At 53.0% G+C, this 25,014-nt stretch overlaps 1 protein-coding gene across 1 annotated transcript in view; it reads left to right on the top strand.

The window, feature by feature from the left end:
* The first annotated feature begins 249 nt into the window (after positions 1-249).
* AR (androgen receptor) overlaps positions 250-25,014 on the top strand; it is a 38,655-nt gene continuing 13,890 nt past the window's right edge. Inside the window, exons 1-2 of the mRNA XM_066182129.1 lie at positions 250-1,275; positions 18,570-18,721. Coding sequence (XP_066038226.1) covers positions 389-1,275; positions 18,570-18,721 — 1,039 coding nt within the window. The 5' untranslated portion in view covers positions 250-388. The remainder of the gene's footprint in view (positions 1,276-18,569; positions 18,722-25,014) is intronic.

The raw sequence follows: 25,014 nt of genomic DNA on the forward strand, positions 1-25,014 counted from the left end.
CGGGGCTGTGGCTCCGCGTCCGCGCTGCTCCAGGACCGCCGGTGGGGCCGCGCCGAGCCCGGGGCCGGGCGGGCATCGCTGCCATCACAGGGTTAATAGTGGCGGAGCCGCGGTGCGGGGCGGTCTCCCCGCCGCGCCTCCCTCCCCGCGGCCGCCCCCGCCCGCCCCTCGCTCCGCCGCCGCACCTGCCCGCGCCCCCGCCGACAACTTTCCCTGCCTGTTGCGCTCACCGAGCTTCGTGCCCGGCGGTCAGTGCCATGGGCGCCGCGGAGCAGCGCCGCGGGTAGGCGGCCCGCGGGGGTCGGGCCGGGAGCGCTGCCAAGGCTCTCCGCCCTCGCCTCGCTCCGCCGCCGCCGCTGCAGCGATCGCTGTCCCGCGCTCGGCGAGCATGGAGGTGCAGCTGGGGGTCGGTCGCGTCTACCCGCGGCCGGCGGGCAGGACCTTCCGCGGGGCTTTTCAGAGCTTCTTCCAGAGCGTCTGCGACGCTTTCCAGACGCCGCGAGAGGACCCGGGCCCCGGGCAGCCGCCGCCGGGCGCGCCCTGCCCACCGAGCCCCCGGCCGCCGCCGGACTCCCCCGCCTGCCTGCCGCCCCCGCCGGGCTGCCTGACGCCCCCCGAGGCCCGCGCCGTCGGTAAGGCGCTGCCGCCCGCCGGCCCCGCCATGGGCTCGTCCTTCCCCTGCGGCGGAGAGCTGAGAGAGCTGCTGGGCGAGGCGGGTGCGATGCCGCTTCTGCCGACGCCGCCCGAGACCGAGGCGGCGGACAAGGAAGACGCGCTGGGCGACAGTGCCCGGCAGTTGTGCCGCGCCGTGTCCGCCTCCATGGGGCTGGCGCTGGAGGCGCTGGAGGCTCCGGCCGAGCCGCTGCCCCGCGAGGACTGCATGTTCGCCGTGCCCGCCGGGCCAGCCCGCGCTCCGCGCCCGGCCGCCCGCCACCCCTCGCCCGCCTTCGAGGCCGCCCTGGCCGCCGAGCCGCCCGCCGGGCCGGGGCTGCCCCGCGGCTTCGGCCGCGTCAAGCTGGAGAGCGCAGCGGGGCCGGCTACGGGCGGCGGGCCCGAGCTGGTCCCGCCGGGCCCCGCGCCCACCTGGCCCACCTTCTTCGCCGAGGAGGGGCAGCTCTACGGGCCGTGCCCCGAGCCGCCCGCCGGGCCCGCCGACTGCCCTGCCGATGCCTGGTACCCACCGGGCCGGGCTCCTTTCGGCGCCCCCGCCCCCGGCATCAAGAGCGAGCTGGAGCCCTGGGTCGACGGCTACGCCGGCGCTTACGGCGATCTCCGGTGAGTACCCGCGTCTCGCAGCACACCGGCATGCGCACCCTGCTCTGTACTTCCCGCCGGCATCCTGCATCCCTCCTCCCGCCAGTACCGGCATCCTGTGCCCGCATCCCTCATGTCACCTTCTGCACCCCACATCCCACCGGCACCCCGCGCCGCCCCCAGCCTTCCCCCGCCCGCCGCAAGTGCCCCGCGCTCACCGCGGGTCCAACCCCGCTGTGTCCTGGCAGTTCCCGCTTTGGTGCACCTCTCTGCTGCCGAACCTTCCCTTTTGCCAGGATGCTGTCATTTGGGACTGACTAGGTGAGATCCTGCCAGGAATGTCGCGGTGCACGCCCGGTGTCCCAGCCGTCCTGTGTGAGGTCGTTGTGTTTATCTCGTTTCCTCACGCATCTGTTATCCCGCTGCTCCCGGCCGCTGGGAGCGGGCGAGATCGGGACTCTGCCCCGAAGCACGAACGGATCTTGACATCGAGTTAAAATCTTCCCAGCAACTTGTCTCGCCGAGAACTGCCTGCTGGGAATGCACTATGCATAGCAGGAAACCCCGAATGTAGTGGCAGAGAAACATCACCTGTGCTTCAGGGCTGTTTTAAGTACAGGGAGAAAATGTGTTTTAAAGTAAAGCTACAATTTAAAGCTAGAACAGGTTTTGGGAATGAGCCAGGGGAGGGGAGATTTTTTTTGAGAAATAGGATTCAATCAAGGATATTTTTTCCTGGTGGATTAACCTCGAAAAAAGGAGATGAGCCGTCTCCGTAAAATACCTGTACAGCATTTAAAGCAGTGGGCACCTGCCTGCTCACCTGTCAGCACAGCAAAACATGAACAAGCTGATGGACATGGGAGGGAGAAAGGGCTGACCAAGTGATTTTCTGCTGGCTCAGAGGCAGCACCATCCAGGAGTATGTGAGACCTTATCTGGGGTTTGCATCCTGGGAGTCCTGTATCCACACACTCACCCCGTGATGCTTGGGATGCTGGGAGCAAAGGCTGAAATGAACAATTAGATTTTACCTCCAAATTACCACCAAGCAAGTGCACTGCCTCTGGGCTTGTTTCTGTTTTAAATGCTCACAGCTTCATTTGGGTGCTGGGGCAATTTCCATCCACACAGTGATTTACTGGGGGATTGCACAGAGATGTCAAGGGCTTGGCAAAAGAAGAAAGAATAAAAGTAATGACAGGTCAGAAGGAGTGCAGCTGTGAGCATCATCCAGCTGTGAGCTTCGTACGTGGCAGGAGCTGTGCAAGCTCCGGGTGTGCCTCTGGAGTCTGGATAAATCTCTGCTGGAATCAGCACAGAAGGGGCAGGGAGGAATCCAGTTGGGAAAGTTCAGCATTTGGATGCTGGTGATGGCAGTGCAGGTTTGTTCTGTGTGACCGTTCTGCCTGTGGAGCCTGTGCAGTGGGATCCTCCACAGACAGAGAATGTCACGCTGGGGAAAGCAGGTGTGGGGTCCCACTGAGGTCTGCAGCTAGTCTTGGAGGCTGGACTAGGCAGCAGCAGGTACATTTTGCCCGGGTCTTGCCTTGGAGATAAATTACATCTCCCTCATTCCTGTGGGAAGTGCTGTATACTCCTCTTCCTTGCAGTTCTGTTGGGTGTGCTGTGCCTGCTTCCCCTGGCAGATTTCTGTGGGATCAGCAGGGTTGGAGCTGGCACAGCAACCTTTACAACACCACTGTGTTGTCCTTTGAGCTCCAAGGCTTGTACAGCACGACCCTGCTGCTGCAGAGGTGTAATGGAGTGACATCGTTTCTCTGTGTTCAGATGTCATTTTCTGACACTGTAAGGAAAGTGGAACACTCGCCGTGGTCTGGCTCAAGCCACATGTGTTAACTGCTGCCAGGTTTACATTTCATCCTAGCAGAGTCTCCATTAGCTTTGCAGTGTGCTGCTGGCCCATTCCTGCAGCTTTGCATTTTCTCCTGGATCTGTGTGTGCCAGCACAGGAACAGCCTCAGCTGCTCCTGGGGCAGCGGATCATGTACCAGCATTCCAGGCAGCAGTGCCTCCGGGAAGAAAGGCTCGTGGGAGCTGAGAGGCTCTGTAGTAAAATTCCCTGATGGAAAGATGATTGGCATTTGGACCTGCACCCCTGTGCTGTCTGGTGCTAGGTCTGATCTGCCCTACTTGACCTTGCACATGAAGCTTTCCCCTTGTAGCCTCAGAAGATGTAGCCTCAGTGTTTTGTGGGCACAGTGAGGGGCACTTCTGGGGCTTTACCAGCCCGGGGCAATGGGCATCTCAGAGCCCTGTCCCTTGGGGTGCTGCTGGGAATAGGGCCACACACAGGCCCCCTTGATTTGGAGAATAAGGAACATTTCAAGGTGTGCTGCTCCTACTTTCTTTCCTCTCTGAATGGTCCTTCCATCTGCCCGCAGGACCATGGCTCTTCCCTCACAGATGAAGTTCTCCCAAGCCCCAATTCTACCCTGCTGCAGTGGGCACCAGCTGTGAGTAGGTGTATTTTGAGTTAAACACCCTTCATTTGGCACTAAAGCATGAGCAGGTTTTAATATTTGGGGGAGTGTCAGGGTTAAGAGGTGCTGGCACATCTCAGAAACACTGTAGTTATTAACACTATTTGGTTTAATTTAAAGCTTTTGGTACAGTGTCCCCAACTGTGCCAGTCAAGCTTACATGTAATTAGCAAATTAATCTGAGGTTTTGTTACTCTGTGGACTTGAAGCTGTTTATTTTTGTGCTCTGGTTGTTGCATCATTACTACCAGCAGTATTTGAGGTGACTAAATAACCTGTTTCAGGAGCAAGATGGAGCATTGTCAGAATAAATCCAAGGTTCTGGCGTCAGAAGACAAATTACAAAAGTGGATTGGAGGTGGTGGCCTCTGGTTTAAAATGAAATGGAATCAGAAGGAGCTGTTACTGGATCAATGGAATCAAAGGGGAGAAAAGGATTTTAGGGGCTTTTGGCCCAGGAAAATCTGCTGTCTGTATAGCTTCAGATGTTTTTAAGTGGCTATTTGCTATCACTGCTATCCGCTGCTGATACTGGTTGGAATCCTGATGTTTGCTGGTTACATCTGCCTTTGGTTCCCTTCCCTAGTCTGGCTGTGGTCGGTTTGGGCCAGTGCCACGTGTTCATTCATCACCAGGCTCGATGGCTCTGTAATCGGTTCAGCTCTGTAATTGTGATAGGCTTAAAGATAAAACCTGTGGTAATTCCTTCCTATGGAAGGAGGAGATAAGACTGACAAAGAGATGATGGGGTGAAGGGCAGCTGTTACACTGAGAGATGGAATGAGGCAGGAGGCTGTTCTCAGGGTTGCCCTCACTCTCGCTCTGTGCCTACCAGCAGCTGCTCTGGCATCCCAGTCCCAGGAGGGCTCTGGGGACCCCCAGCACTGCACTGGCAGAATTCCAAAGCCCATGGGAAGGGGGAGACCCTCCTGTCTGCTGTTGTCAGTGTGACCTTTCTGCTCTGGGAATTGGCAGAGGATGTAAATATTTCTTTGAAGACAAGAGGACCGTGGCAGAATGTGGTGTGGGCAGCCAGTCCCTTCAGCCCCTATGGACACATGGATGGGGAGCCTCTGGTGGCCAGGAGAGTTGGGGATGTGCTGAAGCTTGTTGTCAGTTCCTGATAAATGGAGAAAAGATAAAGAAATTTCTTCTTCAGCACCTCTCAACACTCTTTTCCTTGCTCAGACACACAGGGTGACTATGATAATCCAGCTGGAGCTGTATTAGAGAATTCAGGGCTTGGCTGAATGTGAGCTGTCATGGCAGCAGGCTGTGGCAAGGTGCATATCTGTCATAGCTGGAGCTGAAGTTGTGAAATTATATGCTGAGGCTGGGTAACTGGAGCTGCAGGGATGTTGGAGCTGTGCTCCCCAAGGAGAACACCTCAGGACTGGGGGAGCAGCCAAGCAGGTGTTGGAGCATGGCACTTGGTGGCTCCTTTTCCTCACTCCTCAGCATATGCCAAATCTCATAAAATGATCTCCTCCTTTTCCCCTGCCTCCTCTGCCTGTCCCTCCCTCTCTTCCCTGCTCTCCTGTGCTCCAGCTGTCCCTTACTGATGGGGAGAGGAGATGGGTCACCTGTCAGGAGTTGGGCTGTGGAGGGCAGACATGTGAGGTGTTCATGTGGGACCTGCCCAGCTGCTCTGAGGGTGCACAGTGTCTCTTTGCCTCTTCACTGCTCAAAGACAGATTTTGCCCCATCCTGCTCTAGGCTTTCCTATCCTATTTTACAAATGTCTTGAATTTTTGAGCTCTTACACCCTCTGGAAGCTGGTTTCACAGTCTCATGCTTGGTACTGGCAGTGAGCATTCCATCCTGGTTCCTCTCAAGTGTTGCAGTGGAAGGCCAGGCTTTATGTCGCACTTGGTATTGGAAACAGCAGCTGAGAAATCAGAAAATTTTGCCAAAAAAACAAACCACAAAACACTTTAAGAGTGTTGGGGGGTTGGAGTCACACAGGTATTTTCTGTGTTTTCCCGAGGCTTCAGGGCTGGAAGCTGCAGAGGATCTGCTCATGGCAGCTCTTCTCCTGCTTATGCAGCTTTTACATTCTTCCCACTGTTTACAGATTCCCTGGTATTTATGCATTGCACAGATGAGCTGTGCTTTGCACCACACCCTGCAGCCAGTCTGGCATAACCATTGGTTTTCCCTCCTAGGAGAACTTTGTTCCAGACTGAGAGCCGGTTAACAATGGGATGTTAAAGCACATCCTGCTGCTTCTGGGGACAGAAAAGTGCATCAAAATACTGATTTGTTACAGGGATAGAGTGTGTTTTGTAGCCCAGGGGACAGGAGTGACTCCCAGGTCAGGATTCCCACTGCAGAGATGGGTTTTTCCCCTGGGACAAGATCCCTACCATGGGCACAGGTAGGGGATGGGCATCTGTGGGTGCTGGAGTTGGGATCATGTCCCCGTGGTGCGGAGTCCACGATTCCTGGAAGTCGCTGCCTCTATCTCCTTTCTCAGAGCGAGGAAGGTGTGGGACAGGCCCGGGAAGAATGGAAACAGAAACACTGTAGCGATATAGCGAATGAGAGCGGCATCCAAGGGGCGATGCCAGCTCCCCACACTCCCACACCAGGACCCTCCAAGGCCGTGCTGGGCTCCAGCAGGGACAAGAGCCCGCTCTGTGTCCATGCCAGGGGTCCCCCCCGGGTACCAATGGGAGCAGATTGTGGATGGGCAGGATGGGAGGAACAGGCACAGTGGAAACTGGAGCAGATCAGAAGTCAGTCTGTGCACGGCAAGGGGGGGTGTGCTCCTGAGCTGGGAGGAAAGCTAGGAACCCTGACACGTGTGGCGGGAGAAAAAAAATCACAAAATGCCCTAAAATACTGAAAATCTTGTAGTCATGTTTTGGTGTGATGAAAACAGTTTAATTACTCGGGTTTAAGAACAATTTGTAGTAGAGAGCAGTTCTTTGTGTTTTCCTGTCATTCCCATGAATTCCACTCTTGGCACGGACCTTCACTCATATCTTACAAATTATTTGTTTGGAGGTGGCTGTCCCAGTTTGCCAGTTCTCCATTGCCAGTTGCTGTCTAGACCTGGAACACTTACTGGAGGCTGCTGGGTTGGTGTTTGCAGTGGTTACTTTCTGCTAGTGATTGTGGACTAAAGTTACAAAAGAAAGAAATTGCATTTATTTTACTCTCCTGTGGAACATTTAAAATTTATCAGATGAGTGTTTACTGAAAGAAGACTATTCAGTGGGAGACTTTCTATGACTTCTAGTAAAAACTGTTTGTTTCTGTGAGCTGCCCTGTTGGATCCTGGAGGTCTGTGCAACTGTGGATGGTTCCAGAACATTTGAAATATATAGGAAAAGTCAAGATTCCTCCTTGCACAGCTCCTCAGCCTCATTACTTCGTGCAAGTTAATTTTCTTGTTGGAAGATTTTCTGCAAAAGGCACATCTGCACCTCAGACTGATGCAAAGCAAGTGCCACAAAGCCATCATGGGCAGCCTGGGCCAGCTGGGGAGGGTGTCTTGCTGCCGCCACATGCATGTAGTGATGTGGCACAGGGGGCGCAGACACCTCCTGTTGGGATCGTCATTGGGTAAGATGTGAGCATTGACCAGATTGATCTGCTCTCACCTTGGTTGAGCTCAGCTCTACACTATGTCCATAGGAAAACAGCAATGGCAACACTTCCTGGGGTTGTACTGGATCCTTTCCAGCTCTTTCTTTTCCTCCAGAGATCCAACATACAGCATGCACAGGAGGCAGATGTCCATCTTCTGTTGTAGCAGAGCATTTATGGCTAGTAAACAATTAAGAAGCAGATATGGTCACGTCACCCCTTAAGTGGGTGGCAGTGCAGGCATGTCCAGTGGTGGCCTTGGCAGCGGCTGGTGGCCCCGGTATCGATGTTTGCTGCACGCTGTGGGGACCAGAGCCAGCCCTGTTTGTTAACAATAATAGTGGTATGAGGGAGCTCATTGAAATGAAAAGGAACTGGCCCAGTTGTCATGGCAAAGACTTGTGACGGAGGTTCTCCATCCATATTCTCTCGCTGTTACCACCGCTGCCTGCCTTCCCTTATCTGCCTCTGCTACCCATCCATGTCCAACAACACTTAGTCCCCCTGCCTGCTCTGGGTGAGGGGCACAGGGAGGGACAAGCCTCCCTGGGGAGACCTCCTTGTGAGGGGAGTCCAGCTCACCCTGGCCAGGTGCCTGCAGTGGGCAGTGCTTTGTTCTGCTTTAAATCTAGCCATTACAACCCTGATTGTTCTTGCCTGCGTTTTTAAGCGAGATTCAAAGTATTCTCTAACAGTAATAAAAACACTCCCAGTGGTAGGACTTTACTGCAGAAGCACTCGTGAGCGGCGATTCATTCAGCCTCCAAGCAACTGTGGAAAAAGGAATTGTCCCTTTCCTGCAGGCAGGGGCTGAGGTTTGACAGCAGCCCCTTGGTGTGTGAGTGGCCGCAGCCCTGGCTCAGTGCTGGTGTCCCGCGGGGCTATGCTGAATTTGTGCCTGGTGCTGGGGACTGTCCTGCAGCATCGTGCTAGACTTTGCACCCCATCCATTCGCCTGTTCACCTCCGGTGGCCCCAAGTGTCCCTGTCTAGCCCCGGGGACAGTGTTTGCAGGAGAGGGGTTACAGGAGTGCAGCATCGCGGCTCGGGAGCGCGCAGGAGCCGCTGCTCCCCCGGTACCTGTGCGGGACAGGCTCGGTTTGCTCGGTTTGCCTTGGGTCAGCTTGGCTCAGCTGCTCTCAGGGTGCTGCTTGCTCCTCGGGTTAGTGCAGTCTGAACAGGGGCCAGAAGGAGCAAGGTCACCCGCTGTGCTCTGGCTCGGAGCTCCCCAGCCCCCGCCCGGGGACGCCTCTGCAAATACCGAGAACAAAGTCAGGTGCTGACACGTCCTCAGAAGTGGTGGGATTGGTTTGTAGGGACACAGACCTCCCAGATTAAATGATTTGCAATAATAGAAATAATCTGAAAAGCATAAGCCAGTTCTCCAGGTATTTATAGCTTCTGCCCTTTTCCCAGGCCACCCGGCCCCAGGCAGCTCGGGTGTCCACAGGGGTGGATTACACCCGTGCTTTCCACAGGTATCCTGGTGGCTTCCCTGTAAGATCCAAAGAAGAAGGGAGCCCATCCTAATAAGTAAATAATTCCTGGGATGAGCCCCTGTTTCTGCTAAGGGGGCCAGTCTGTCGTGTTGCCTGGCACATGGGGCTGCTGTCAGCTGGGTGGACCGTGCTGAGCACCTCATGACAGCCAAGGCAGCTGTCACTTCCCAAAAATCTCCAGGGGCAAAAGAGATGGCCTAAGTCCGGATGGGAGAGTCAGTGTAGAACCACCAGTACTGGGACACTGACAGTGCTGGCGTGGGACACCCTTGGTGTGGGGAGGGACCGCTGTGGGCAGCCTTAGCCAGGGCAATCAGCCAGGCACGGGCACATTTACCATTTGGTGTGTCTGCCCTGAGATCTGGGTGTTCCTGGGACACATTTGGGGTATGCCTGGGCTGGCAGAGAAGCTCGGGCTGTGCAGAGCAGGAGAGCTGTTTGAGAGCTCCGTGCAGAGTCCCAGCCACTCCTCATGCGCTGGGCATGGCAGCAGTCATAAGGATTTACCTTTCATGTCTGTAGCCAGAAGTCTGTGACAGGCACTGCTGGGGGGATGTCCTGGGTGCTGGCTGCCTGATCCAGCTCTTGCTGGAGCCTGGGGAATCTGGTCATAGACTCAGGAAATGGTTGGGGTTTTTTTTGGAAAGGGCATTAAAGCCCATTCCATTCCGCTCCCCTCTGTGTGCAGGGACACCTCCCACTAGACCATGTTGCTCTGAGCCGTGTCCTGCCTGGCTTCGTCACCTAAGGGTGGGTGGTGTGTTCTGGTGGGTGACCTCTCCTTCTGCACCAATATGCTCCAGCAGGGACTAGACATGGGCTGGCTGTAGCCAGTGGCTTTGGGAAGAGCCTCGGGGCAAAAATCTTTCTGTGTTACAGCAGCATCCTCACCTTTGTGACCCCCATCCCGCTGAGTACTTCTGGAATTGCTGTCAGCAGGAGCCATCCCTACAAATGCCAGAGGGGAGGTTGCAGATCTCCAGAATACATTTTACAGAGGATATGTTCAGTCCCTGGGATGAGGTGGGAAAACCCTGGAGTTGTTTTCCTCCCCTTGTGCTCTCTCTGCCTGGGCGTGGATGGAGAGGGCTTCTTGTCTCTCCCAAAATGACATGACACTTCTTTCTCTGGTGTTTTTACCAGCCCTCAGCATTTTGGCTGCTGCTACACATTTTAGCTGTGTTTGCTTCTTTGCTGATTAGAAATGGCAGAAAAAAACACTTTGACCTTGGCCTGTGTGCTGAGAACAGAGCCCAGGCACAAGTTTCTGTATCACAAATTTCCTCATGAAGGCTCCTGCCTTCTCCCCCTCACGCCAATCAGCAGAGCCGTGTCTGCACATCTCCCAACCTGTTGTTGGGAGAGCTGGAACGAGATATTTCGGCAGCTCCACTTTCCTCTTGAAAGGGATATACAGGGAAGGAATTTTTGTGCTGATTGATAGCTTTCATCTGGAATGAGGTGCATTGACTGGAAAATGAAATCCCTCAGCAAAGAGAGCTCAGATGATTTACTGTGTCTCTTGAATCGTGTTCATGCCTGTGCACATTTGCGGATGTTCATCATCTTCCTACGAACACCACACACAGATTGTGTGTGTGTTCTCTTCTGTACGAGGAACATCCCCACCCCTCACCCTGGGGCCTGCAGTGTTCCCTTTGCAAACGCATCCCTGGAGGGCAGGCATTGTGCCATGTGCTGCCTGCAGGAAGGAGAGGTGGCTGGAGCTCCCTGGAACCTCTGCGGGCAGCACAGGGCTTGGTGTGGGATTAGCATTGCTCCTTCTCCCTGCTTAGGCACTGAGAACCAGCCTCCCAACTCACCCCTACTCCCTCTCCTGCTGTCTGGCAGTGCCAGCTCCGTTAGCAGAGCAGGGCTAGGGGACACCTGTCTGGAGCCATGGGTCAGGTATGGACTGTAACCCCCGTGGGCTGGCCTGGGCTTTGTCCCTGTGCATGTTCCTGTGCTCCAGAACATGTGACATCGTCCCGATGAACTCAGCCTGTTCACATGGATTTCGTTTTTCTGGCTCTCTGTAACTGGCTTTGTTTTCACGTGTTCCCTGTGGTCAAAAAGTCTTTTCTTGGATAATAGGATCTTCCCCTTACAAAGAAATCTATTACTTCCCAGTCTGCTCCCCAGTCCCCTGGAGCATCTTTAAATGGTTGGAAAAACAATAGCAGCACAGGGACTTTTTCTCTTTTCTTGTTTACAGCACAGCCTGTGCCAAAGTGCCGGATCCTTGATTCTGGGCTGTATTGGGGGTGGTTTGAAGAGGGAGCAGAGCACAGTGCTGGGAAGCCTGCAGGACAGAACATCCCACTGGAGCTGTGCTGAGAGTTGGACAGAGCTAAGCTGAGATGGGAGCTAAGGTGCTGGGGGGGGGCAGCTGCTCTCTTCTTGTTCTGTTCACTGTCCCTTTTGCCATGTGGGTGCTTAAACCCTTGGATTATGGCCCGAGCTGAAGCAGTTGTCATGTCCAGCAGGGAGAAGGTGGCAGCCTGGGGTTAGCAGGGTGGCTGGCCTGTCCCTCTGCACTCGACTGCAGTTAGTGGAGGAGGCTCAGTGTGTCCTGTCAGGATCCCCTGGGAGCAGCAGGGATCTGTTAACTCCTGGCCGTGCTGTGCCCTCCTGTTATGCCTCTGCCCTCTTTTCATTTCAGAGTTGGGGTCAAGGCGGGTGCACAGCCACTGCGGCTGCGGCGTGTCCTGAGATGACTATCTCACTGCTCACTCAGAGAGACTCGGGAGAACACTCTCAAGGTTGGGAGGCCTAAAATTAGATGTGGCATCTGTGTTTTGGTTTGCAGGCGGGCTTGAAATAAAATGATTCCTGCTGCTTTCATTCCTCGCCTGCTTGGAAGAGCACGGCCAAGGGGTGGTGGGCCGGGCTTTGATCCCCAGTGTGCCACGGCTCTCTCTGGAGATCGCTGCCCAACAGGGCCAGTCAAAACTCCTGCATGGATCTGTGATAACAGCAGGACCACCCATGTCCACAGGTCTCTGGAGTCAGCTTGTTGCAGGGCTGCAGGGCTCTGCTGTCTGTGTTTTCCTGGGAATGCTCTCAGCCCCCAAAACAACAGCTCTGGCTGTCCCTGCCATATGTCACTAAAAGTGCAAACTGGCATCAAAGCTCTGTTTCCCAGTCCAAGCCTGTCTGGGATACTCTGGGTTGCAGGTGTGTGCCACTGGGGTTGGTACTGGCGCAGCCAGCCAGCCATCCATCCATCCATCCATCCATCCATCCATCCATCCATCCATCCATCCATTCATCCCCACCATCCAAGCCTTGCTGAGGGGCCAGTCCTGCCCTGCTCCTGTTCAAGTCCTGCCCTGATGCTGCCCCAATCCACGTGCAGCTGGCAGATGTGGGCAGCTGTGAGCTGTGGGCATGCCAGGAACAGGAGGTGCTTCTGGGGTCAGCCAATGGCTGTGGGTTGCTGGGGAATTTTCTTCTGTGTTGCCTGTTCTGCTGAGACTGCGGCTAAGAGTGGCAGGGAGACCTGGCACTAAATATGTGAAACGTTCATATCATTAGTGTGTTTATGTCGGGGATGACTCACAGCACGATCCGCTTGGAGGACGCTGGAAGATGATACTGTTGCACAAGTCGTGAAGTCTCCTCTGGAAACTCAGTGCTTTGCCAGCAGAGCTGAAGGGAAATGCTGCAGATAGAGCTGGTATCCACTCCCAGACATAATAAGGCAAAAGATTTTTATGCCCCTGCAGTTGTGTCTCTGCAAAGTTTTGGTCTTGGTGCCTAAAAATAACCCAGTTCTGCTGGTAAGTTGCGGGACCAGCGCTGCAGTGCCACTGCAGTGATTCCTGGCTTCCCCCACTGCCAGAGGGGCAGGAGGGGGGCTGCTCCCTGAGATGAGAGACTCTGCTTCTTGCTCCCGTCCCCGACCATCCCCAGGGGTCCGTGCTGTGCCAGGGGGAGGGTGCTGGCTCGGGCCGTGTGCCTCCCCAGCCGGGTGCCAAATCCGTGGCATTTGTGGTCTCCTCATATTTCCATGCCAGGTCCCGCCCTTGTTGCTGACTGTTTTTGCCTTGTGTTTCCTCCAGAGGAGAAATAAAAATGCAGAATTTGCAGCAGTGGTTTCCTTAGCAATAATTCCACTGCCAAAGGAAGAGGGAAAAATATTTTGTGTTTTAAATATCTGAGTCTGGGAATGAATCCTAGCATCCCTCAGCAGCCCAGCTGGGAGCCGACCACTGACCTCTGGCCACCAGCACGACTTGATCCTTGTTGCCAAGTTAAATTCCACATACATTTGGAGTTCCAATTGACACTGACTGGAATTATTCTACCCTGGGTTTCTCTTGGTAGCTCCATACCAGTTGCTGTGGTTAGCTGGGAGTGCTGGGGGACCATGGTGGCCTTGGGGGCTGGTTCATCTGAGGTGCTGTGCCCCATGGCTGTACACTGGTACAGTGCTCTGTTCCTCTGGAGATCTGCCTGGCACACCAGCTGTGAGAAAAGCCACCAAGAACTCGCATTCCCTCCTCCAGAGCATTTCGTAAGCATCACTGCACTTGATTTTGGAAGAGGGGAAGATAAAGTTCTCCTGCAGGTGAAGATGTTGGTATGTGGGACCACAAGCCTGTACCCTGGGTGCTTCCCTGGGAGCTGTAAGCCCGTACCTGCATCTGGCATCATGGCAGTGTCTCTTGGAGCATGAAATATATATATATATATATATATATATCTCAAGTGTCTCATTATTTGTGATTTTCTTTACAGGCACATTTTCTTTTTGTGAGCAGAGAAGATGGATTTGAAAATGGAAAATTATGGTGTGGCTTAAACAAACTGCATAAATATCAGTGAGGACAGAGTGTTTCCTTGGGAAATAAGCAGGGTTCTCAGTGCAACAAGGATGCCAAGGTCCTGTCCTTGGTGACTCTAGGTGACTCTGCAGTCACCAGGAGGATATAGTCTAGGGCTCTGGTGGCCTCGGGAGTGCTCTTCAGGGCTGCAGCCTGCCTGCAGCCTTGCTGCTCCTTGTTTGCTTTTTTGTCCCTTCTGTGCTTTGTAATCAGTCAAGTTCCTATCTGAAGTGACCTTGCAATGCGCTTGTGCCATCTCTTTTTGTAGGTACCTGCTCCATCTGGGGGATCAAGTGTTCCATCTTCTCTGAGCTGATTTATTTAAGCTCCTCCCTGAACTTCTGTGTGGACATCAGGCTTTGAGGCAGACGTTCTGGTGTCAGCTGTACCAAGTGTGGGCAGTAGTCCCCACTGTGGCCACCGGTGAGGTGCAAAAGCTGCAGGGTGGCTTTGCCCAGGCTTTGCATTCTAGGTGCAGCAAACCTGCCCCTTCCACCTTTTTAATCTCATTTTCTGCTTCTTCCTTATGGATGATGGGAAGGTGAGAGCCCAGGATGGCCATTAAATGAGGGGACTCCCTAGCAGGCTGGGTTATGCTGTGGGTCTGCCACCTGTCCCATTATGCCTCAGCCAGTCAGGTGGCAGGCTGGGGATGTCTCGTGAGTGCAGGGCAAACAGTGTCTGGGTCCATGCAGCTCCAAGCCTGGAGCAGCCTTCATGAACAACAGAGGAGCACAGGAAAGAAAAGAGCCAAGGGCTGGGAATGGCGGGGGGGCTTCAGCTGCAGTGGGGACATGCTGTGTGAAAAATAAACTGTCAAAATAAGTAAACAGAGTGTTTGAAAACAAAAACCCAGAGTTTAATTTGGAGATTTGAGAAGGGATTTGTGCAGCTGTGCCTGTGAAAGCTATTTGTGCCCCTGGGGCTGAGAGGCAGTGCCAGGGCTGGACAACCAAGCCAGCTCCTGGGAGTTGCTGGTGGGGGAAGATTTGCTTTCTCTGAGGTGCGCTCCTCCTGCCAGCCTGCACTGCTGGGATGCTTGGAAAACCCATTGTCATCTACTAATATTTATTTAAATCCAGTGGGGATCCAGTTCCTATGCGCATTTACCAGGCCTGGGGCTCGTGCTGTGCCCTGCTCTGCTCTGCTCTCAGATGCTATTGTGCCTCTGCTGTCATCGCACACAAAAACAAGGCATGGGCAGACTGGAAACATACTCAAGGCTATTTAGCAGAAAGGACATGAATTCAGTGTACAAAGCTGCATGTTTATAGATTAAATGGCTCAAAGTATTTTAAACAGATGAACGCTTTAAAGTGTCTGTGCAGGCCTTGTTATCTGGATGAGTGTGATGTGGTGGCTGTGAGCTCAGGCTTGGCTCAGCTCTGGCTGGAGCCAGCAGCAGCCAAATGACAGTGCAAGGGGACATGAGGATGTGCCCAAAGGGAGCAGTTGTGTCCTTTGCTGAGCATAGGTCTGGCCCCTTCAGGGGTGTCCCAGAACTTCATCCAGGCAGGAGCACAACCGCTGCACTGAGGGGAAGCCAGTTAAATTTAATATTGCATTAGAGAATGTCAGGCACAGGTGATGCTGTTTTAAAGGCAGAGATTCCTCCTGATAACATCAGTGTCCCATAAATGACAGTATGTGAAATGACTGGATAGGGTTCTGTGTCACCCAAGTTCATGTGTGAGTGCTGGTTCAGTTCTGATCTCAACACTCTCCTGAGCATCACAGATGTGCAGGCTTTGGACAGAGCAGAGTGAAGGTGCAAACCCCCTTTCCTCAGGGAGTATGGAACCATGGTGCTCTGCTCTGGGGTCACATCCTGTGTGGGATGAGCTGGGGGTGTGGGGGAGGTGCCATCATTTTGTCCTGGTCTGGTTTAGGGGTGGGAAGTCATGGGCAAGAGGGCAGTTGTGCCCTGGGCTCCTTTTGGGCAGCCTGTGCTGGCTGTTGCTGAGATGGAGACTTCCTTTGTGGATGGGGAGAAGTGGTTGGCTCCTCTTTTACCCGTGCTTGCTCTTGGCTTTCTGGGGGTGTTGTGAAATGTGGCTGTTTGGTGATAATTAACTAATGACAAACAAATGCTCCATTGCAAAATGATAGTTCCTACTCCCCCAAAATATTTGCGTGTGAGAGGAGCTCAGTCAACCCTCCTTTAATTTCCGTACAGAACCCTTCTGAAGTGAGAGTAAAACTCGCCCGGGGGTTGTAGAAGAGATACTGAGGTTGTTTTTTCCCTGCCCCTGAAAGCCACCAAACTCCTTTGTAACAGCCACGACCTTGGCCTTCAGGGAGGCCTGTCACATGTCCCAGTTGTGTCTGCCCTGGCGTGCTATCACCCTGCTTTGGGCTCTCCCCCTGCAGCAGGGCTGATGCTGCCAACGCACTGTACCAACTGCAAGCCCCCTGCAGCACCCAGGTCTTGTTTCGGTCAGCCCTAAACACTCCTGCAGCCCTGTGGGCCAGAACAGCCCCACAGAATAAAAACTTCCACCCAGAGGAAAGCTTTTGGAGCTGCTGGTGACGAGCTGGGTGCTGAGCCACCCCTCGTGTCCTCCCTGAACGGGGGACTGTGGCACTGGTGTGCATTGGCACCTTGGGGCAGGTGACACCTGGGGCTTTGCCCAGAGCACTGCTGGCCCTGCAGCTTCTCCAGGCACCTCATTTGCCAGTGTTGTGTATTACCTGCACGTTTTGAGAACACCTTGTAAATGTCCCTTGGAAACTGGAAAAATGGATCATTAAGGGAACCATTGGCGTAGCTCATTCCGAGTTGCTAGAACATTTTTACATCGTGTTTTTCTTGCAATTCCATCTCTAAAAATAAAAGAAAGAAGAAAAGGCAAATTGGCATTGTTTTAAAGTCAAGGGCATTCCTGGGCAGATGCTTCAGCTCTGAGCAGTGGCTGCTGGCAGGGAACCACACTGGGACTGCAGGGCCTGTGGTAGAGTTGCTCCCTACCTGCCTGAACGCCACCTCCTGCCCCTTGGGGTGCTGGGGCTGTCCACATCCTGCCAAGCCTTACCCCAGGAGGAGCCTGTCCCATGGCCGGGAATCACCTTCCACGTCAGCTGGTGTCCTCCAGTCTCCAAATGTTGGTGGCAGTGGGGACAAGGGCGGCTGAGCATGGAGGGTTGTGCGGGGAGCCCTGCCCAGCCCTGTCCCTGGCAGGGGCACATGTATGGAGTAATTTGGATGCACACCTGCTGGAAGGTGTTCCTGTACTTGCACAACTCTTGCCATACATGAACAGCTCTTTAAAAGCTGTCTCAGAAGCCACTCTGTTGCAAACCTGCTTTGCAGTTTCAGATAATTAATCCTCAAAACCGACCTGGGGTCCTCTGGGAGTCTTGTGTCTGTTGTCACGACACCTGCTGTGAGAGGCCCTGCTGCTCACAGCACATACAGAGCTGAGTGTGGGGGAGACAGAGTGGAAGCCTTATGGGAACAGGGAAATGAGCACTGTTGGATTTCTCACTGCACAGAGAGCAGAGAAGAGGTGTTGGGTCATTAGCAGAAAGGCCTGCCACGTGTGAATTTAAAACACACTGGATAAATAAGACATTTTTAGCCAGGCCTGTCTGTGTTCTGCTGGTATTCCTCAGGAGGGTCTGCTCTCCAGCAGCCTCTCTCACACAGTGCTAGGGCTCTGTAGCACATGGCATGGGGGGATGTGGGAGTACCCTGAGATGGGTGATGGGATCACACCAGGACAGGTGGGATCCATGTAAGCCAAGAAAGGAACGCGTTGACTGCAAAAGGAGTTGACTATGGCATTCATGGTGCAGCCAACTGTGTCTCCTCCATTTTATCAGAAATTCCAGAAAAGCCTTGGAAATGGAGATGGTTGGGGAAGGATGGTTGAGTAGCATCTACAGATGAGTCACTGATTGCCCCTGTTAAAGAGATGAGAAATCACTCCAAAGGTTTCTGCTGTAAGAATTGAGGATGCAATTACTGCTCCCTTTGCTGACCTGAAACTGAGGTGGGGTCTGCACAGTTCCCAGGTGAGGGAAAGGCAGGGACAGTGGAGTTTTTCTGGGTACAAAGTTTTTTTCAAGAAGTCCCATCTTTGTCACACTGACTGTTGTAATCTGATTTCTCAGAACTCGCCTGAAAGCAACAAACAATGCCAAAAATGAAAGGGGATCTCATTTTACCCAAAAGTTGTGGCGACTTGCAGACTGTTAAAAGCTAATGCCTCATCTAGTGGTTTCAGAAAAATGAGTTCTGATAATTAAATCAGTGTGCTGGTGCTTCCCAAACTGCCTAGACATGTTGGCTCCTGATTTGGATAAGCCTTTCTCCTCCTGCCCTGCCCTCTGGAAAAGCTTTTTCTCCATGGATCTGATCAAAAAGATCAGATCAGGTTGAGGAGGGGGTGGTACTGGCTGAGAGGGCAGAATCTGGGCATGTGGAATGGTGAGGTGTTGGAGACGGGGAGTCAGGCACTGTAGACATCTTGGCATGGTGGTTAACATGGCATCAAGTGTTAGGTAGTGCCACGCTCTGCCTTGTTTGGTGCACGAGCTTCATTATTGAAGCCAAAATTCCATGAGCACTGCAGCAGCCACTCTCAGTAGCCTTTTCTCCCTAGGCTGTGCTATCACTGTGTGTCACTGTCACTGTGTGTCACTGTGTGTCACTGTCACTTGTCACACTTTGTCACATGCTGCACGCAGTGGGCAGTGTCAGGAGGAGCACCCAGCACAGTGTCTGCATGGTCAGGGCCAGGCTTGGCTCAGTTGTTGCTCACCCTCTTGCTGCTCAGCGCTTGGCTGATCCGTCCCTGCAGTTCTGGGCTTGCCATGACCATGTTCCCCGCAGCTTGTCTTGATCACATTTCCTGACCCTTCTCTTGTTCTCTCTGTTTTATGCTGCAGGTTGGAGGCTGGCCGTGACCATGTCCTGCCCATTGACTATTACTTCCCACCTCAGAAGACCTGCCTGATCTGTGGGGACGAAGCATCTGGGTGCCATTATGGAGCCCTCACATGTGGGAGCTGCAAAGTGTTCTTCAAACGGGCAGCTGAAGGTAATGGGGACAGAGAGGGAAGGTCACTGCCCCACTGTGGTGGCATTCTAAGATTAAGATCTGTTTAACCAGGATAGAAGAAAAATCAATTTAGCCTTGACTTTTTCTCTCCTGAGTTTGTAATTTCATTTTAAAGATTGCTCTCAAAAAGTAGCCAAACCAGCTTGCCAAAATACAATTCTTTTCATTGGCATTGAGCAACCTCGTCTCTTAAAAGGTGTCCCTGCCATGGCAGAGGTGTGGACCAAGATGGTCTTTTAGGTCCCTTCCAACCCAAACGTTTCTGTGATTGCATGACTGTCTTAGTGACCTGTTGAGCCCCTGGAGCAGTCAGTTTCTGCTTCTCTCCTTGGCTTTCCAGAGGGCTTTAAGCTCCCATCAGCCTACCTGCAGTCTCAGATGCACAACTGCCAGTTCAGGGGAGGCTTTTCCACTCTTCCAGAGGGTCACTTCTGTGACTGCCCACAAAACAGCAGAACCCTCTGTCCTTCAGGAGCCATGCTCTGACCTTGGGGTCCATGATCCTTCTCCCCATCCCGTGAGAAAGCAACTTCTCTTTCATGTCCAGCTCCGTAGTGTCAGGCTCTCCAGGGATAAGTGTGAGCCCAAATGTTCCCTCTCAGGAACAAGGTCTTTGTACCGTCTTTCCTTGGGAGTGAACATGCAGAAGCACCCAGCCCAGCTGTTTCCTTAGGCTGTGCCTCAGCAATGTCTGGTTCCTACCTGCAGTTCAGAGTTGTGCAGCAGGGAGAGTCTCTGTTGTGGAACATGAACTGTGCTGCAATGTAACACGCCTGCAGTCACTCCTCAGGCTTGCTGTCAGGAAAGATGAACCAACACGAGCTGTCATTTTTCCTTGGTGCTAAAACAATTTATGTGGGCAGGCTGTTGGCAGCTGGGTCACTGGCCATGGTGTCCTTGTCAGAGGGCTGGCAGCAGAGCTGGGGACGGAGCTTCTGTCTTACCATGACCTTTCCCTGTGCCCTACTTCCTTTATATGAGCAGAGGTCCCAGGCTAGGGGTGCTCACCTGCTGTTGTCAGAATGCTGCTTCTTTATCAATTATATCAATTATCATTTTCCTGCCTCTTTCTAGAGTCGTGTTTCCCTCATTCCTCTGTGCCAGGAGCCAGCTTCCCAGTGCTGGTTCAGGGAGGAATAGGGGCTATGCCACAGAGGACATCAGTGTCCTGTTGCCAAAAAGGGCACTCAAATAACAGTTAACAAATTTTTGCATATTTCTCCCAAGTAAATAATTTGCAGATCTGTCTCTGCTGCACACCAGCCCTGTGTCAAGCCAAGTGGGTTGGCTTGTGCAGCCAGAGTAAATAACAGATGCTTGTTTAAGTCAGCAAGTTATTGTTGATTTATAGTAAGTGGAGTCTTGGCTCTCAGTCAGATGAACTGCCGCTGGAACAAACGCCTGTGTCTGGGGTGGCAGTGGGAGCTGTGCTCCCCTGGCACCAGGGTGGGCCCATTCCGGGGGGTGACAGGGGCTGGAGGTGCCCACGGGCAGAGGAGCAGCCTGGGCAGCTCAGCTGTGGAGTTGTTTCTTCTCCCTCATTAATTTAAATGGCATTTTTGTCTTCTCCTGGTTCTTCAGCCTCACAGTGCGGCAGTGGGTTGGGAGCATTTGGTCGTGTTGGAATTGGGCAGCAGCCCTATGCTTTTCCAGAGGAGCTGTATGTGTGTGCAGGGAAGAGCAGGGGCGGCTGCCAAACTGTGAGGTTTCATCTTATGCTACCCTGAGGGTACATGGGGTAGTCTTTATTTTGGGGAAGTGACAATAAATTCTGCTCCTTTATAGGTACTGAATGCAGGGATGGCAGGTGATGATTTCTGTTCTAACTTTTGGTGAGTTTCCAGACAGATCTCTTCCCTCTTAAAGCTGAGGAGCATTATTCTAAGCTGATATTTCAGCACGTTCTCATGTTTTAAAGTCCATAAAATGCCTCTCTGAAAACCTTAGGTTGCCCTTGGAGACTTTACAGCAGTAGATCAAAATGCTTCCCCATGACAGAAGAAACCTGTTACCGTCCTGGTGCTGGTGTCAAGCCACAGCCTTCAGTGGAGGGAGCAGCAGAGGGCTGTGACTGGAGCAGCACAAATAGCATCTTGGAGGAGAGGGAAATAGCTGGGAACATCATTTCTTTTTTATTATATTCTTCCGATATAATAGTGAACTTATCTGGCAGAGATTCAGGGATATTTAAGGAGGTTTTATGGACATGCACTGGCTTCTAAGTGGTGAGAAAGGGAAAAGATGAAAAAAAAAAAAGGTGACAGTGATTCTTCTTCCCTTTGGACACACCAAGGGGTTTATGGGCAGGAGCAGGTCACCCTTGTTTTGATGAAATATTTGACAGATTTGAGGGGTTTCACAAGTTCAGGTTCAACTGCTTTTTCCAGAAAGATGCTGGAAGAATTAATAGAAAAGACAGGAATGTTGTCCTGATCTGGTTTTGCCAGCTCTCGTGATTCACAGGCTCTCTCAAGATGTCCAGGCTGTGTCCAGGCCAGCACTGAAGCACACCCTGCAGATTCCCCATTTCAGTGGGGATCACCTGGCCTGCAGGTGATCACCACCCTTGTTTTGTCACCAAGCCTGGCATTGTGCTCTCCCTTGCAGTCACCTTCCCCAGGATCCCAGCACACAGAGTCCAGAGGGCTCTGTGGCTGCCCTGTGATCAGGGCTGCTGCTCCTCTGCTGCCCACAAAGGCGGGCTCCCCCTCCTCTTTTGGTGAGCAAAAATCCAGCTCAGCACAGATGTTGTTTTTCCCTACAGGAGTAGGCAGGACACCTCTGTGGCGAGCATGGCTGGACTGGGTTGGAGACGCAGGAGTTCGGTCCTTGTGATGCCACCCTTGTCCCTGAAACAGAAAAATGCTTCAAACAAGGCAGATCCTGTGTCAGTTAGCAGCCCAGGGACTCCTGCTGTCCCGTTCCATCCAGGAGGGGGATCATTGTGTCTCTGAATATACTCCTGGAGAGAAGCAGAGCTTCCTTGTCCCTCTGAGGTTTCTGAGATCTGGTGTCCACCTTAGCCAGCCCAGAGCTGCCTCCATGCAACATTCCTGGCAGTGTACGACTGGGATTCTTTGGGCTGTGTCCCTGATGGGGCTGCCTTTAAATAGCAGAGAGCTAAATGAAAAAAAAATAACACAGTATTTGGCAATCTTCCTAGCAGGCACCCAGCCAGGCTGCTGTGCAGGCTGCTCTGAGCACCTCCATCATTCTCCATATGGATTAGTGTTCCATGTTCTGACCCGTTGAGGATTAGCCTTACACCAGAGAAATGTCTCCGGGCCAACTCAACAGTTCCTTGCCAGATTTCAAGATGACACCAAGTTAAAGTGAATGTTTGCAAAGATCCTTGCCATGATATAAAAAGCTTTCTCCTCCTTGCCAGGCTGATGTGACATGCAAAGAAATTGAGTCTGCTCAATTCTGAGAAGATTCAGTGGTGCTGCAGCACCACGATGGTCCAGTGGTGGGTTTCTTGTGACTCTTTGGCTGTTATTTTCCTTAAAAAGCCATAGGGAGAGCAAAAGATGGGATGACCAGAGCACAGGGAAAGATCTGAGTGCTTTCCCAGGGGACTATTCAGAAAACGACTTTGCAAAGGTTGTTCATCAGCAGTGGCTCAGTGCTGGCTCCTGGGAGCCTTGTGGCTGAGCCCTCTTGTGTTATTAATAGGAGCATCGCATGGGAAGGGTGCCAGCACCAAGCCCCCAGACTCAGCTCTGGGCATGGCCCTGCTGGTGACAGCCCCAAGGACCAGAGGTTTTCCAGGGGAGCTCTGGAGCCTCCATGGTTACACAAGACCTGGGGGAGTTGCTTTCGCAGAAAGCTTGGCCTTATCCCACAGCTGTTAAAATTCAGTTTATGTCCTGAAATACGAGGATCTCTCTCTTCCAAAAGGCATTTATTGGTTTTTCACATTTACAGTTGTATATCTTGCTCCAGATGTTTGCACAGATTACTTTGTTGTCTGGAGGAGAAAGTTAGTCTGGGCACAACAGCTCGTGTGGTAACAGGCTGTTAGTTAGATGATTCCTCTGGACTGAGCAACTCACCTCCATAAATCATTATTTTAGAACTGGAGAGCAGTTCTTCCCCTTGGCTCCCAGTGTGTGCTCTGGTTCCTGGAGATGAGTGGAAGGGCTCAGAGGTGGTGGAAGCATCTTTCTGCCTGGTGTGAGATGGCCCAGGAGGGGCCCAAGGTGGTGGGGACATTCTGGCAGAGGGGACATGGGCACTGCAGTGTGTTCATAGTGGGGGCTGCTGCAAAGGTGCTCTCTTGGGGTGCCTGTGCTGGTCTGGGAAAACAGAAGGTGCTGGGTGTGACTGCCCTCCTCACCTATACACACATCAAACAGGACCTGGGTGGCAGGGGAGGAGGTGGGGCTTCTCTGGCTGACATCTGCAGTGTCCTCATCTGGGCAGTGGTCTCTGGGTGGGTGCCTTTCCAGTGTCCTGGGGGAAGGACAGGCTGGGTGATGGGCCTTGGAAAGATCAGGACCACTGGGGAACACCAGAGAGTAGGTGTAAGGTTTGGACCTGTGTGTACATGTTTGCAAAGCAAGAGTCTCTGCCTTGTAGTGACATGAGATAACATCTCTGTTATTTGCAGGGGATAAAGGGAAAACAAAGAAGTAGTTTCAGTGTTAAACTCTAGAGAAGGAAAAACCAGCACATTTATCTTTGAATAATGAACAGCTGATTGTAAATGTCTAACCTTGCTCTGAAATGAAGAGGGTGAATTGTCCTAAAATTAGAACCAGATCTGTGTGTGAGAAGTCACATCAGAGGGAAGGAGCTCACCCACATTCCAGCCACCCCTTTCCCCGTTCTCCCATCTTTAGAGCTGGTGGTTCCTTTCCTTGTGGTGAAAGGGAAATCTCTGCATCCCCAGGAATTGGAGTGAGGTGAGCTTGGCTCATTCTCACGCCGGGCAGCAGCAGCCCCAGGGCCAGCTGTGGCTATTTGGTTCTCTTTTTGTTACTGGCAAACAGCATAAAGCAAACAGGGCTCACCTGTGCAGGCCCAGTCAACAGAGAAGAGGTTCCTGCCCCAAAGAGCCTGTCTATGAACCATGAAGCTGGCCTGGCCATCTCAGCAATGTCACTGTACCGTGACCGTGGGGAGGGCTGTTGGCTGCAGCTCACAGCCTGCGCTGCTCCAGGGTGGCACAGCCATCCTGCAGCCTCCTCCAGCATGCCGTTTGTCCCCTGGGGCATTCCTCCTGCTCCTGGCTTGTGGGAGAGGCTCCCTCTCCATGTCCCTTCTCAGCAGTTCTGTAGCTGGAAGATGTTGCTGAGGAGCAGATGGGAAACAGCACAGTGGCCTCCTAGAGCAAGGCTTGGACTCCACCACCAAACCTCACCCGTGCTCCCCTCCCCTGGGTGCCTGATGGAGACAGAGCAGAGTGGGGGATGAGCCCACATGTTGGGATCTGCCCAGATCCTGGGGATGAGGAGGGGATTTGGGCTGTGGGGTGCTGCTCGTGACACACGGGAATTTGGAGGGGCTGTGCCTGATCCTGGAACATTCTTGGAGGGGCCCAGGCAGCCAAATCTCCTTCCAGTTCCCCAGAAAGTAGGGCGCCCATTTGTGAGTACCTAAGAAAGTTGAGTGGAGGGAATGTGGCCTCAGTGCTCAGTGCCCCTGGTACAAAAACAACTCCAAGTAACCCAGTTTCAGATGAAGTTCTTTGTTACTGATCCTCCCTCTCAATGAACTGCTAAAAGGGAATATGGAATTTGTGCTCCCTTTAGGATCTGTAGGGATTTGGGTGTCTTCAAGGCTTGCCTGAGTATCCTTCTCATAGGAAATAAGACAGGGAGAGGGTGAGAAGAGCTGTTCTGAGGACAGTGTTAAAATGAATTAACAGGTGTGAGGTGTGGTGGGTAATGCAGGTGATGGCTGAGGCACAGGAGTGGGTGATGATCCACTTTGAAGAGGACAGTTCTGAGAAGGTCAAACATGGAGTGTCTGTGCAGCCCCTGGGTGCTGTGAGAGGAGTGGGCTGGGTGCTGAACCCTGCCAGAGGGGTCTGTGGGGGTGACAGTGGCAGCTGGTCCAGCCAAAACCATGGCCAGGCACAAGTTGAGAGGACCGAGGAGGGCACTGTGAAAGCCTCAGGCACCAGCAGTGAGGGGAGCAGTGGTGGAGGTGTGGGGGTTGTAAAATCTGTGCACCAAAATTGGTGCATCTCATGTCAAAACTGGTACATTAAGGGGTTGGATTCAGCCTCATCCTGTTTATAGATCTCTGATGACTCCAAAGGGCTA

The sequence above is a fragment of the Chamaea fasciata genome, unplaced genomic scaffold (assembly GCF_029207755.1).
Source record: "Chamaea fasciata isolate MVZ Bird 193981 ecotype frontalis unplaced genomic scaffold, bChaFas1.0.hap1 SCAF_4, whole genome shotgun sequence".
Lineage (NCBI taxonomy): Eukaryota > Metazoa > Chordata > Aves > Passeriformes > Sylviidae > Chamaea > Chamaea fasciata.